Raw genomic sequence first — 15,942 nt, forward strand, 5'->3', positions numbered from 1 at the left:
TATAAATCAGTAATCAATCGAATAATATCGCTTGGTAACAAACATAACCCTTAATACACTTTCAACGAAATACACTTGGTATTTTAACGAATTCACCGACTAGATTGTACGTGGCTAAGGTTAATATATCTAGGTGAAACTAAAAAAAGTTACTTAGGAACTTTAAGAATATCGAAACATTTAGGTGAGCAAACTGTAAACAATAGTACTTAAACATGGTACTCTTCAAACTTCCAGACGTTTCTGATATTAAATAAGGCTACATTTAAAGAGACAAATACCACGACTTGTTTTTGTCAGAGGTGGCAAAAAACGTCTTTTGACAACATAAGAAACTAAGTACACAAAAAATTTACAAAATAGGAAAACGAAAACAAAGCAAAAGGTTTGTTAAGGCAGACTTGGTAAACGTTTAAGAATCGGTGGCACAACAGGCAGTACAAGTAGCAATTTCCAGAGAAGCGAGTAGAAAAATACATTCAACCTTCTGTTTAAACGCGAGCAAACAAATTCGCAACAAGTTGTGCAGATGAAGAGGTGCGGTTCCACACAAACGCGAAATTTCTGCGATCAAACCAAGCAACATAAAAGCCACTCCTTTTGACTTTGCTACCACTTTACTACGGCTACTGTTGTTGCTGCTGCTGCTGCGCTTCACCACCGCTATCGCTCGACAGAAACGGTGGGCTCGGGTTAGATTCCATGTATTGAAAGACGAGGTAGAAGAATACGGCCAAACAGAGGGTAACCAGGATCTGTAAAAAAATAATATTTCAAGTTAGCGAAAGCAAGGCCAATGGCGGGGGTTCGGGGTTTTGGATTTTTGCTGACTTTGCACACATCTGCGGTACAGATGTTGCGATAAGCGTGCCATAATAACACCCGGGATAAACGATCTTCGTTTGGGATTGCAGGTGGCATAAGACTTGCCTGTAATTTAGCGTATTCCCTTGCATGAAACTTAGAAAACTGCGCTGCGAATGGTGGAATTATGAATGTGCCAAAATAAATGCCACATAATTCATGGTCTTGGTTTAGGTTTCCAACAGAAGTTAACGATTGCATACTGAGCGGTTTGGCAGCTGATGCCTGGTGAAACGTTGACGACGCACGTGTTCGTTTTCGCTGGCCATTAGTTTGACTGTTTCCTTGATTTTTTCCCTTTTATGACGTCATTATATTCACAATTTTATGATGTCATTATTTATTACGTTCTACGGAAAATGGGAGAATACTCTTACTTGAAAACTCCGAACGGCTCTTATGGATTTCTGAATACGCTTCGGTGTGTAAGCGTATAGTAAAAGGTTAATACAATACAGCTGCACAGAAACGGGGAAGTAATATAGACTGTTTCTCATGTTACAATTAAAGCATAAATTATCTAAATTAGAAGTACCTGAACCCAAAATGGGAGCCAGCGTCGATCTGACGTAACTGTTTCTTCCGGCTTTCCATCTGTTTCCACTTTGTGCTCCTGAAAACATGTTCAGCGGTTAATTTTTATAAAACTGCATCGCGATAACATATCAACGGTTCACAACATCTAACACAGGGTTTCTCAACCGTGGCCCACGAAAAACAAGTGGAAATACCTAAATACAATGCTAGGTATTTATTATAAGCAGGCGGCCACGAGGGTTGAGAGCTTATCAAAGGGGGCCACGAAGCATAAAACGTTAAGAGCACCTGATCTAACACAACATAACCATATTTATAAGGTTCGTTATGTTACGTGTACTGGTCGTTGTGATGACACGATCGAAACTTCAACAACGTTAAACTTTGCATGCGCCCCACTTACCACGTTTGATTCGGCAGGCAGATCGGGTTTGGCGGGACTCGCTGGCTTGGTAGTTTGCGACAATCTGGTTGATCGCAAAGGCCGACGTCGGGTGGCACTGCTGCTGCAAAATACCGACAGTGTTTAGAACAGTTCAGCGACTATAGCTTTACAGTTGCATTTACAAGCTAGCAAACTAAACAAAAAGGCAACTTTGCGACATGATTTAAAATTCAATTTAGGATTTTTTTTATCACATTGGTTCCAAATAGAAACGAACAAACCAGTTCGAAAACCTTACAAAGTGTGAATTTCCACACCAAACAAAATGTGAGTGTAAAGAAATAACGTGATGAGGAAACACCCAACAAAATGACAGCATTCAAAACCACAGAATCGAAAACAATTAAACAAATAATCTGAAATAGCATTTACAAAAAATATTTTGTAGTTTTGTAAACCTCAAAATCAGCATTGTGCTTTGAAACGCGAGCAGTGCAAATAAAGTGTGCTGTACAACACCAAAACACCCCCAAGAGAGACGAAACGGCACAATTGTGGTAAAAGTAAAGGTCGGGCAGCCGCAGCTTCGCGTGTGTGAAGACAGCAAAAACACGCCCGCCGAAGCAGAGCCCCTGAAACTCGTACCATATCAACTGGACCCTCTTGGCGTACCCGGCCGATCCGACGCTGGGAGAAGCAAACGATTCCGGACGCACAGTAGAGGTGCGAGCGTGGGCGGCAAAGTTGGGGCTAAACGGGACTTTAGCGACAGAAGAGGGGGTATGAACCGACTTGCGCGTCTTCTCCTTTACCTTGACTCGTGGTTCGCTCATCGGCGGCGGTGGCAACGTGACCGAGACGTTGCTGCGTCTCACCGACATCGCCGAGTGATTCAGAAGCGTTTTTTCGACGGCCGTCACGTCGTCGGCACTTTCGCCGCCGAAACTGACCACGGTTGCGGCTAATGCGTCGTCTTCGACAACATCGAACGGCTCCTCGTTGTCGCTTAACTTCTCGAGCGCAAAAGTTTCCGGCTCCCGACTGGCTTCACCGCATTCGGACAGCGACACGTTTACCCAGGAGGGCGTGAGCTCGCACTGGGCTGGCTTGCCATTGCAGGAGGGCGCCAGCAGCTGTTTGGCCAGTGGCACGGGTGGCTGTTTGCGCTTGCCTTCGCCATCTTTTTTCGCATTTCTACCTGACGGTTGGGCAACGGGTATGAAGGCGAGGTTGGGCGTTGACCGGCAGCTATAGGAAATTTCTGGTGTATAGCTTTATTGCACTAACTTCCTGATTATTGGGCGGGGGCACATTGGCACGCCAGGTGCGAAAATAACACGTAAGTTGTGATATCAATTGTCATTTGAATAAAATCGCTGGTAGCTTCTAAAGGTTGTAAACAGCACATCAGATATTTGACAGGTCAGCGAAGCCTTTGTTGTGGACTTGAATGCGCCAGAGGTATGCACGTTTCTACTGTAGCTTTACGAAACAAGAAACAAAAAACAAAATTTAACCCAATACTTACAGCGTTGACGCCGACTGTGTACTTAGAAGTGTTTCCTCTTGAGAAATTTGTGCCATCGTCCTTCGTCTATTTGTTGCACTGGTGCTGCACACACCAAAAATAATTTCTTTTAATTAGAAGGTTTGCCGTTTTCTATTTAAGTGCTAATCCCGATAAATCAATAAAAACATCACTAAAAACACTATAAACTACAGTGGAGTAAAAACACAGCAAACAGTGCAGATAAAACGGTTTATTGGTATAAAGCAGTGTGGTAATGACTTGACTTAATTGCACTTAAGTCATTGTTTTGAAATGACTTGATTTGACTTCGGTCTTTTAAACAAATGACTTTGGTTAAATGAAGTGTTTTCAAATAAAATTTGGTTATTTATCCTAATATTTGCACATAAACCAATTTGTTTGCTGTATATATATTTCGTTTTAGTTGAGGTATTGCTCATAATTAATAGGACGGGAAAGTGTAATTTTTATGACAAGGAATTGACTTGTTAGTTATTAAGAAAGACTTGACTTGGACTTAAGTTATTATACAAATGACTTGATGGGACTTAAAATGACTTGTTTACAACACTAGTACAAAGTTATACTTTAGTTACAATCATAAGTATAATACTTCTGGTTTTGTGTCTTTATTATGTGCCACACAGTCTTGGAAGTTGGAATACAACATTTTTCTCACCCAAACCACACCAGGGAATATTTATTATGTATTACACTGAAATCTTGATCAAGAAACATGAACTTCAGTAAACTGGTTGAAACAATTAAACAGTTTCAATGTGTTGTGCAAGTGCTTAAATACCTTATTTTTGTGCTGGAGATCGTTTGAATGGGCGAACGTACGGAATGACTCATGCTAAATATTTTCATTATAAGCTTAAAAATAAAGTTTATTTGCAAGGGTACACAACCCGTAACTTAAGATTTCACACTTTGTAACTTTCACACAACACAGACAAACCTCCTTCTAGTGGACACTTGAGGCTGTATGTCCGATATTTGCATTGTCCGGCGTCTACTTGAGCTTCTAGTTACAGGCACAGTTGGAATTTCCATTTCAGCTTCTTCTGAAAAATATATAAAACATGCACAATTATATACCAGATATATTTAGTTTTGCTTTGTCTTAAATTAGCAATAATTCTTAGTTAACAAATACCTTCATCACTATATTCTTGCTGTTCTTCCACCTCTTTTTGCACAGGAGTTTGTAGAACTTTTTCAATTTTTTTTATATAGACAGATCTTGTTGAAGCTTGAAAAAGAACGAGAGGGTTAATTGAGCATTTGCAAGGAAAATGTTGGTTAGGTCTAGGTACTTTTCAATGCAAAAAAAAAACATATACTCAACTGGGAAGCATGGCAAAAAAACATAGTATTATTTTTATATAATTTACCAGGAAAAATAATTGGCATTGGGGTAACAAGTGTTTTAGGCAAATATGTACAAACATTGAGATGTAGCACAAATGAAGGACAGTTCAACAATTTTTATTTTCTCATGTGTTATTTGCCTTACCTCCAACTGGACCATGTTGTATTCCAAGTTCCTTTAGCCTTGCAGATAGTTGTTGATTAGTCAAGGAACTTAATTCATCTTTAACAGAACTTTCATTGCTGTTCAGAACCTTTGATTTCTGTAAAGTAGGTTAAAAATATTCAACTCATTCGCTTTATAACACTTATATTCCTTATTTTCGGGGGACTTTTCTGATGCAAAACATTTGCAAACTGGCATAATATATTCAGTGTCTCACAAGGGTAATTCCATGTCAAAGCAACCAGAAAAAAGGAAAATTTTAACCACTACACCTTGGATTTCTTTTATATTTGCCATACTTGTGGAGTTTTTCAGCCAGATCATTAAAAACTTTATTTTGTCAAAATTGGTTGAGGGGTAAAAAAGTTATGTTATTTTAAAATTTGGGGTAATTTGTGCTCGGTCAACCATGAAATTCATTGATTTTTAGCTATGTCAACTTCAACATCTTGTATCTTTGTGATGGATTGAGTTTGTGTTTGAAATTAAGTTTATTTAAAAGATAATAATTTAAGGTCCTATTGCTTAGATTTTTATGACATTTGAGGCTGAAGGTCAGAGGTCATGCAGAGGTTGAATATTTGTCTTTTTTTAAATCAGTGAAGCGGAACCCAATTTAAACGCGGAATATCTCAAAAGCGTTGACTTAAATTTTTGTGTTAAGGTGTCTATGGAGAGCTTATTCCAAGTACTTTCATTTAAACCAGGTTTCATTGCTCCTTTCAAGGGATACCACTGTCATATGAGCTGTGTAACATGACCGTCTAAAAAATAGCATTTTGGTTCGAATTACAAATTTATTTCAATACAAAGTCTGAATTACATTATTTTTTCAACTACTAAACTGTGACATTTGTTTTCAAATAAATTTATTTTCACAATATATATTTTATTCTTAAAATGTTTATGGAAGTATACTCCAAATACTTTTTTAAAACATGGGTGGATAAAGTGCATTATATCATGTTTTTTTTATTACAAATTTTTTTTTTATTACAAATGGAAATTTCTGTAGTTTTGTGAATTGTTTATCTAAAATTGTCGAAAAAGTACTCATCCAGTTATTAAAAATCCAGCTAATGAAGAGTTTAGTGCTCGCAGTTACACACTAATGAGGATTCTGACTGCCACAGATTAACTATGGTAAAAGAATGTGGGTATATTCTATTTGCTGAACTATCTATAAAAGATAAATCGTTGCTATTAATAAGAGCCTTATTATAAGAAAAATTTGAAGGATAAAATTTGCTTGTATCACCATGCTTTATTCTTAAACACAAGATACAACTCCTTTAATGTAGACAGTATTAACCTCTTCTGTTCATATACTTTAGTTGCAACACTAACTTTGTCGTTAATTCCTGGCGTTATACGTGTGTTGTCATTGCCACAGATTCAGCACAGCTTCTTTCTATGTTTCCTGCTGGCAATGGTTTTCTCTTTTGGTGTACATTTTTTTTGGACTTTCGTAAATTTTAAAAAATTCTTTGCTGTACGCATCATATTTTCTGGCACTCCAAAAAATTCTGAAACTTTTTTTTCTAGACCAAGAGTCTGGAGAAAAGGTTAGAAGTTGAACTTTTGCTGAGTAGGATTCTTCTGTAACCAGTTTGGTTTGAATTTTATCCATTAGTTTGTCAAAATCTTTGGCTTTTTGCATATTTACAATAATTTTGCCTTCTCTTCTCTATTAGTAGTTTCCAAGTGTGGAAGAGCAGTTGAAAACCTCTTCTTCAAATCTTGATAAATAGAGCCCAATTTCCTTTTTCTATATACAATCTTGCTGGATGATAGGCTATGAAGTTTTAATGGGATTGACTAATCACATGTCGGCTTGTGTTAAGCTGACTTGTGGAAAGATATAAATCGCTGTTGTCACTAGTGTTAGAGGCAGCTACACTAACATTCGTATCAATTGACGATTCCGATGAAATGCTTTCATTTTCACTACAAATTAATTTTAGTTTTGTTTTGCAATTACTAGAATTTTTTGTCCAGGGATAAGCTTTAAATTATTTTGCTTAGTTTTTTGTGAAAAATCAAGTTGTATTTTTTGTAATTTAGCCATAATATTTGTTTTATGTGATTTAAATGGATTGCAGCAGACTTTTTGAGGCAGATCATATTTATTTAGGACAAAGCATGGTGATACAAGCAAATTTTCTTTTTGCAATAAGTTTGCTCTTATTAATAACAACAATTTAGATAGTTTAGCAAATAGAATAGGCCGATATTCTTTTACCATAGTTAGTTTATGGCAGTCAGAATCCACATTAGTGTGTAAACCAACACTACAAGCACTAAACTCTTCTTCATTAACTGGGTTTTCAATAACTTGATGAGTACTTTTTCGATAATTTTAGATAAACAATTCACAAAAATATGATACAATGGACTTTATCTACCCATGTTTTAAAAAAGTATTTGGAGGAGTATATTCTTCATAAACATTTTAAAAACAAAAAATATGTTGAGAAATTAATTTATTTAAAAAACAAATGTCACAGTTTAGTAGTTGAAAAAATAATGTAATTCAGACTTTGTATTGAAATAAATTTGTAATTCGAACCAAAATGCTATTTTTTAGACGGTCATGTTACACAGCTCATATGACAGTGGTATCCCTTGAAAGGAGCAATGAAACCTGGTTTAAATGAAAGTACTTGGAATAAGCTCTCCATAGACACCTTACACAAAAAAATTTAAGTCAACGCTTTTGAGATATTTCGCTTCTAAATTGGGTTCCGCTTCACTGATTTTTAAAATACACATTAGTTTGACCTGCACTTGACCTCTGACCTTAGAGCTGAAACAACAAAACAATGTAACAAATCTAACATTAGGTTATTATCTTTTAAATAAACTTAATTTTAAAGTAAAACTCCAATCCATTAAAAAGTTATGCTAGATTGAACTTTGCATGAGTAAAAATCAATGAGTTTCACGGTTCAGCGAGCACAGAATGCCCAATATTTCAAAACAGCATAACTTTTTAACCCCTCAAAAAATTTTGGTAAAATAAAGTTTATTGTAATCAGGATGGAAAACTCTACACATGTACAAAATTTGAGCAATTTTGAAAACATATGGGTTAAATAGGTTGGTTGCTTTGACATGGAATTACCCACAAGCAAAAAGACAAAAATGTTATAATTTATGTATATACACTTGAAAATACAGGCTTTTTTAAATGAAAAAACATAAGATGAATGGGCTGGTATAACTGTGGTTGAGCAAAATAAACTATGATTATAAACAAAGCAAGTAAAAAGTAAAACAAAGATTTAAAATTTAGCGCAAATTATGTCCAGAGGTAAAATAGCTGAACAACCTAGTTAAGGACCTTTTGTTGCCCTGATATTCTTTTAACCTAAGATGTTCCTGACTGTGGGTAAGAACCACTATTAAGTTTAATAATATTAAATACATGTGTCGACTTAAGGTATGATAAAGCTCAACCAACTGCAGAACTAAAATTGTACATTGTTTAAAGCAGGGTTTCCCAAACTTTTTTGGACCACGGACCACTATTTGTAAATCTGTGTTTTCGCGGACCGCAATACAATTAAAGTTAAGTTACTGAAGTTAACAACTAATTTAATGGCAGTATAATTACACAATTAACTTATCCTATAACCGCACTTCGTTTCTCATATCTGCGTCACAACCAACTTTTTACAATCTTCGCGCAACAAGTAAGAAAAACTGTGGCCAATATTGAAAAGGTACGTAGCCTATACTGTACAACGTATATGTGTGACTTTTGAATTTCTTGTCATAGCGCCGCGGACCACCTCGGCAGTCGTCGTGGACCACCAATGGTCTGCGGACCACAGTTTGGGAAACCCTGATTTAAAGTATATATTAAATATATACATGTAAATCTTATGAATATCCCAACTTGTGTAATTTTGTATATATTTGATGTGCTTTATTTGGGCATTCAAGATTTACTTGCTTGCAAATGAACTTAAAACTAAACCTATATATAACTAGTTTGTTTTCATAAAAAAAGCCATGCAATTTTGTGCTCGCGCAAGTGCAATTTGCTCCAGAGTCCAGAAGAGTGCTGATTTGACACCCACTCACCCGGCAAATGCCCATAAGTAAAAATTTGTAATTGTTTTCAATCCCACTGAGGGTTTTAATTTAGCCATCCATAACAAAAAGGTTATCTTCAACACCTAAAGGTAATTAATTTCATTTAAAGGCTTTTACATACTTTTGCACAACTACAACAAAAAATAACCAAATGCATGTGGTAAAAAGCCCTACGTATTTAATATTCGATGAGCAATAAAACGTTCTAGAGGAGTAGGAAATAGTTATTTCTCTAAGCATTTTTTTCGTTAAATTTTATTTCTCTGGATAGATTTAGTGGAGTGGAAATGACAATATGACAAACAAAAGGTCACTGAATAATAGTGGTTTATAAAGACAGATTAAAGTGGATAAAAAACCAAACCTTACCACAACATGATCACACTCTTTGCAATGTGGCTAACTTATTGTTTGCAAGATTGCCCTCGTTAACTGCCGTTTTTATCCTTTTTTGATTACCAGATCAAGGTATGTATCGCTTGCTACAGGTAGTTGTATTGTAACGACTTGTAAAAAAACTTTTGAGTTTTTATAAATTGTATGGGAACAACTGTCACAGAACAAATGAAACTTCATTACTCTGTCCATGACGTTCATAACGACTGGAAATCTATGAGTTGGTTTTCAAAGCACATTATTGAAAAACAATTTGGTAGGGCAGAATATTTCCATAAATTGCAGAAAAATGTGGATCTAGATTTTGTGATCATTTTTTGCAAACTTGAATGGGTGCAAACTTAACTAGGATGTTACGGTGTTACATTTTCAACGTGTATGCACCTCATTAATTGTTGTTGTATAATCTTCACTGTGAATACTATCACTGTGCCAGAAAGTAGGCATTCTTCTGCCAACACTCTGTTCATTTTCTACATCCGATCTCAAATAAGCCTGAACTACACAGAAGAAACAACATATTGAAACCTTACTGTCTACCGAAATACTTAATGTAAACTTTCATTGGATAAAATTCATACCTTGAGGTTGATTTTCTTTATTATTAGTCAACATTGAACTTGAAACAATATCTTCAGTTCCCTCACTCTCTGGTATTGGATACATGTTCTTTCTGCCTAATACCTGTTGGCAACTTCTAGATATGTACACACATAAACAATACTACACAAAGTTTTACGGTAGTGCACTGCCATATTTGAAAGATTAATATATATATATATATATATATATATATATACTGGCATCTGACTGCACTTGCCCATAAAGGCATTTTCATATATATTTTTGACACACAAATGCATTACTGTTACTTAACAATTACATTGTGCTAACCTCGCTGAATGTTGGTCTCAAGTTTACCTTGAGCAACCCTGTAGCGTATTTTGTTCAAGGCCAGCACGTTTTTCAATAGAGCTTTACTTTTGCAAATTGACGCTTTTAAAAAATGGCAATTTCTGAACCCGACTGGGTGGCGTTACACGTTAGCCACTCGCCCAAAACCATTTGATAGACACTTAATGATTAGGTGCGAAGACTATGGTAAGTAATTGGTCGTCCGAAAACACGCTGACATTGTACTTCTTGAAAGCACTACAAATGTTTTGCAACAGAGACAGGCCTTAACCTAAACTTTTCACTAGCGTATGTACACTGTGCATAACTCAACCCTGTGGCGTAAACTCACAACATTGGCCTAAAGTTGACCTTGAGTAACTCTGTAACACATTTTATACGTTTTTCGAAACGATGTTACTTTTGCAACTTACTGTATATATTTAAGGAAATGCGACATCTCTGCACCTGGCATTACAAGCTAGTTTTTTCGCCACTGTTACGTGCCCTAATCCTAACTTGCCACTCGTGCATGTAAAATTAGCCGCAACCTTTCACGGTCGGTTCTAATTAACTGATATAAACGGCAAAATTGGATTCAAATCCAGTTTGGATTGCGCAAGGCATAGAAAAGTTACCAAAGGGGGATGCGGCTGATAAAAGGTTAAGAACAACTGCTATAGACTGTACCCGTTTGGATCTTTTGCTAGAAGATGATGTAACTTGCACTTCTTCGTCAGAAGAAAATTGACGTGAATTTACAGAGACTTGACTGTTGAATAAATCAACATACTCCCATTTTTTTGCTCCTTTTGCAGGAAGGTCAATGCCTATAAAATACAATTTATTTTATTAAAAATAGCACATAAACATATAATATTACACAACACAAACCATAGGCAATAAGCTTCTTTTTAAGTTGCTCTTTGGTAAACTGTTCAGTACTTGACATTGCTCCGGTATTGGAAAAACATAAAAAATTTAAATCTGCAAATAGAGTTGGAAGAGGCTATTTGCCAGCTATCTGTTAGTTACCTTCCTGTGAAATAAGTATGGTAACCAATCCATTTTTATATATGGAAGAATGAGCCAGTCAGCTAAGTTGAAAATTTAAAGTTCGGTAAGAGGCTATAGATTAGTAGTTATTTATTAATGTTGCATAACCTGCCCAAACAATGTTTGTTGTGGGAGAATCCTACCACATTTATTTTAACACTAAATTAACACAACAAGTTGTCAAAATTGAAATTGCACGGAAGGCATAAATATGTAAAAAATAAATAGAATTCATACTTGACCTACCCAAACCCAAACTCTTACCCTAATCGAAATATTGTTAGAAATATGAACCCCCGGACAGAAATGTGATAGGATTCTAGACCAGCGCCAAGCCATTTATTGAATTTTAAAAACTGAAGTTGGGGGTATACAGAGTTGCTAAACTTCAAAATTTACAATGTCAACCAGATTTGGATCAATTACATTAATTCAGTTCAATTACAATAACTCCCTTAAATGCTTCAATTACATTAAAAAAATCAATTAAAATTTTGGCACTCGTTCAGTTATGTACGTAGAAATTACCAAAAAAAACAGTCTAGAAATAGCGCCTACCGCAACGCACATTGTTTGGGTGAGGGTTGAGAAAGTGTTTTATATATATAATAACACTTAGACCCACCCAAACGCCAACCCAAATAATGTGCGTTGTTGTAATTTTGCAGATCCGGATACAGTAGTGCCAATTTCGAAGTTCGGTAAACGAGCGAGCCAGGCAAATGGACTCCTTCTAGCTTAACAATTCGATGGTTAATATAGCACAGGTACTGTTAAAAACAATAAAAAAACGAAATCAAAATTTCCGTGAAGTCTAAAATGGATTTAAAAAGGAGGGAGGTTTTCGACTTTGCGATTGGTGCGATTTTAAACACGTGACTAAAGGCTGGTTCACACTAGACGCGTCTAGCGTTAACGCTTTCGGTTGCGGAAAAGTTGAAATATTTCAACTTTGACGCTTTCGGTTAGAAGCGAGGAAATTTGCCGTTAAGCTGGCAACGCGTTATGTGTGAACTGGACGACGTTAGCCGTTAGACGCCAGACGCCAACGCTAGACGTTAACGCGTCTAGTGTGAACCAGCCTTTAAACATTTTGCAAACTACTGCACTAACTAAATTTTCGATTAGGGAAATTAGAAGATTAATATTTACTGGCATAGTTAAACAAATAACATAATTTACAAATAAAGTAAAATTATTTATATTATAAAAAAATAAATAATGACTTTAATTTTTTTTGGCCGACATTTTTGTTCGCATAAGCACAAAATAGTTACGACGGATCAATGGCTTTCAAGGTTTCACAGTTTTAATAGCTGGCTCCTATATGGTTTAAATAAATAGATACACCTTTGCTCATTGTCATTGACCCCTTAGAACAGAACGTTTTTGGGCGCTGGTCTACAATCCTACCACAATTATTAATCAACACACAATATTTGGGTTAGGGTGCGAGTTAGCGTTTCGGTGTGGGTGGGTCAAGTATTATTTTATTCATTATTTGATAATAATACTTGACCCACCCTAACCAAAAACGCTAACCCGCACCCTAAACCAAATAATGTGCGTTGTGACGCTTGTGGTAGGATTCTAGACCAGCGCCCGTTTTTGTTTTATAGGTGTGATCTGTTAAGTCATGTGTTTTGAAATATATTGTTTGGACTTAATTAAGATAGAAAACATGGCGCTCTTTCACTTATGTACGTGAAAATTAATAAAAAAAAAGTTTTCTTCAAATGCCGCATACCACAACGCATATTGTTTGGGTTAGGGTGCGGGTTAGCGTTTGTTGAGGGTGGGTCAAGTTACTTGACCCACCCTCAATTAGTAAAAGTTTTAAAAGCCACTAATAAGTGGTTAGTCCGAAGTTGTGTTGACAAAATTATGTTTCATGTTATGTATGTTGATTGTTATAAGCTACCAATTAGTTTTTTTTTTGTATTGATTTTCTAGTGTATTTGGTTATGTGTTTAACAATGTAAAATAATACGAAAATAAAACCTGTATATTCATCATGAGTAATTTGGTAAAACTTCTACATCGTCAGTTTGTGGTGCCATGGCAAGAAACTATAAAAACTATCAAACACTATCGTGCTACTGATGGTGGTTATTTTCCTCTTCTTAGAGGTTTTTTTGTTGAATGGGCAAGGTTTGTTTTGACTTAACACTTAACCTAAATTTTTAACCAAGTTGTTTTCCAGCAGAAAACATATACCTCTTTGTTTCTCACCAAAAAACTTATATGTTTTCTCTGTGATTTGTTAAATCAATATATAATGCTATAGAATATATATACTACAATATACCTTTTGTGTGAACATAAAAGTTGGATGAAACTAGGTCATATGTAGCTCCCAAATCACATTGGTCAGCCCTGTCACATATACAGTAACTTGGGCTTTTTCCCTTGTTTGATTTATTAATCCTGACCAATTATTAATCGTTAAGTAGATATCACATATTGGTGATTTTCTCCAGACCTTTTGGACACCCAATGTTTGACCTGAAGATAATTAGCTATGTGATTAGGATGCCTTTAATCAACAACTTGAGTTCAAATCAAGCGTTTGTATAAAAATACAAGTCCTAGTCCAAGTCAAGTCGCCATCAAGTCATTCACATAAAGAATGAGGCGTTTTTATTAAAGTTGTTTATGTTATGTTTGATTAAACTTATTTATGTTATGTATGAGCAATATCATGCAATACTTTTTAAGTAAGTTGTAAAAAAACAATTCTTAATTTCAAGCCAAGTTATTCAACACAATGACTTAAGTTAATTTAAATCATTTTAGCAAAATACTTAGCAAAGTAATTTTGCTATGATAATTCAATCAAAAACAGTGACTTAGTGGGCTTAAATTTAATAGTTGACTTAAGGCAAAATTTCCAACACTGGTAGACAATGTATTGCTTGTCTGTTTTTTTTTTCTTTCTTAATTTACAATATGTTTCAAAAATTTCTCACATTGTAATGCTTTCTTTTTGCTTTTAATTTCAGGTTTAATGAACCTAAATATGGAAGACTTGTTGGTACTGATGAACTTGGAAACAAGTATTATGAAAATAACCGGTATTTTGTGGCACGGAATCGATGGGTTGATTACAATAAAGAAACTTGGGCAAAAAAATGGGACTATAACGCGAGCCAAGTTACACCTGAATGGTATGTACATTATGCTCTATTTTTTATCATTTGGCATGAGAAATTTTGCAAAGTGTAATATATTTATGCCAGGTGCTACAAAACCTTTGATGTTCATGTTGAAGGTGTGTGTGTGTGTGTGTGTTTGTTGTTATGGGTTATGTATTTTTAAAATATGTAAAATAGGTGTTGTGATGTGATGAAAGGACCTGTCAACATGATAAAGGTGTCCTTTGTGTTGCCATGCCATGTTTTGTATCCATAAAGATGACGTCTTATAGATGTTTTGGTGCAATGCGCCTAACCGTAGAATTTTGGCCTGCCACTATTTATTAAGGTAGCACTGTAGAGATGTGTGTCTTTAGCCTAAAATTTTAATCTATTAAATGTAACAGAAGTAGGCGTTTGTTACACACCTAAAAGTCCAAATGGGTAGTTATTGTTGATCGACCATGCTGAGTAGTGTCCACGTAATTATGAATAAAACAGTCATTTCATTCCGAAACATCATAAACTTAAACAGGAATAGTATAGTAGTAAAACCGCAATCTAACTGTTGTCCTAAACGTTTTTCTTTATTCTCAGGCATCGCTGGCTGCATCACATGACAGATGACCCTCCAACAGTTGTCCCTCCAACCGATCGACCCTTTTTGATAAAGCATAAGCGGACAGTTACGGGAACCAAGGAGTGTTTTGTACCCTACTCCACCACACGGCCCAAAATCGAATCTTGGAAGCCACAATAGCTTGTCGGAATTTTGTCTTCTACATTGTTTTGCTTTTTGAAAGTTAAATAAAACTATAGATAAAGAAACAGTAACATTGTGTTCAAATCAGCTAAAAGTGGAAATGAAAAGGACTGTATATATTTTTTAACATATCACGGGCGCATCTGAAACAAATCATGTACGACTCCGACCTGAAAAAATGAGTCCGACTCTAATTTAGAAACAGTATATAGATAGATAACTAAGTATAAGGTATAAACCCAATAACCAAGTTAGTATATTGTTGTATTTTTTATTGTAACATTTCGAAAATAGCAAGTAAGAAATAAAGCAATAGATTTACAGGGATGACATAGACCTAATCCACCAACATTAGGTACGCCGGCCGGTAAAAAAATATTTTGATCTATAATATTCGGTTAATTGACCTGCTACCTTGTTTATATATTGGCGATGTCTGGTATTTGTGGTAATTAGGCACCGACTACAAAATATTTAAAGTCTAAAGCAAGCAGTAAAAAATGCACCTGCAAAGTAACGCAATGTGATATGCAATAAAATCTATTAGTTTCACGTTTACCTATTTCTAATGCTTTTTATGTAAATCAGCCGGAAGTTGATATAACACAATCTGTTCTACGTGAAGGCAGCGTTTTATAAACGCCTAAAGCACTGCGGTATACGTACGACGTGCGTCAAAACGATGCTTTGGTTTGTGCTTTGCTAATTTTTACCCTAAATTTAATTTTTACCCGTTGACGA

At 35.5% G+C, this 15,942-nt stretch overlaps 2 protein-coding genes across 2 annotated transcripts; one reads left to right on the forward strand and one right to left on the reverse strand.

Moving 5' to 3' along the window:
• Nucleotides 1-232: 232 nt before the first annotated feature.
• Nucleotides 233-11,343, reverse strand: LOC146163890 (uncharacterized). The gene is made up of 10 exons (XM_083380621.1): nucleotides 11,143-11,343; nucleotides 10,939-11,078; nucleotides 4,837-4,954; nucleotides 4,477-4,572; nucleotides 4,279-4,384; nucleotides 3,315-3,398; nucleotides 2,219-3,034; nucleotides 1,805-1,907; nucleotides 1,400-1,477; nucleotides 233-755 (listed from the first exon to the last, which is right to left on the reverse strand). The coding sequence occupies exons 1-10, from the start codon at nucleotides 11,198-11,200 to the stop codon at nucleotides 627-629; spliced, it is 1,728 nt and encodes a 575-aa protein (XP_083236747.1). The 5' UTR covers nucleotides 11,201-11,343; the 3' UTR covers nucleotides 233-626.
• A 1,918-nt stretch (nucleotides 11,344-13,261) lies between these two features.
• Nucleotides 13,262-15,528, forward strand: LOC146163891 (NADH dehydrogenase [ubiquinone] 1 alpha subcomplex subunit 12-like). Its single transcript, XM_083382221.1, has 3 exons — nucleotides 13,262-13,455; nucleotides 14,307-14,471; nucleotides 15,036-15,528. The coding sequence occupies exons 1-3, from the start codon at nucleotides 13,319-13,321 to the stop codon at nucleotides 15,196-15,198; spliced, it is 465 nt and encodes a 154-aa protein (XP_083238347.1). The 5' UTR covers nucleotides 13,262-13,318; the 3' UTR covers nucleotides 15,199-15,528.
• The last annotated feature ends 414 nt before the right edge of the window (nucleotides 15,529-15,942 follow it).

This window comes from Ascidiella aspersa, chromosome 2, assembly GCF_963924565.1.
Source record: "Ascidiella aspersa chromosome 2, kaAscAspe10.2, whole genome shotgun sequence".
NCBI lineage: Eukaryota > Metazoa > Chordata > Ascidiacea > Phlebobranchia > Ascidiidae > Ascidiella > Ascidiella aspersa.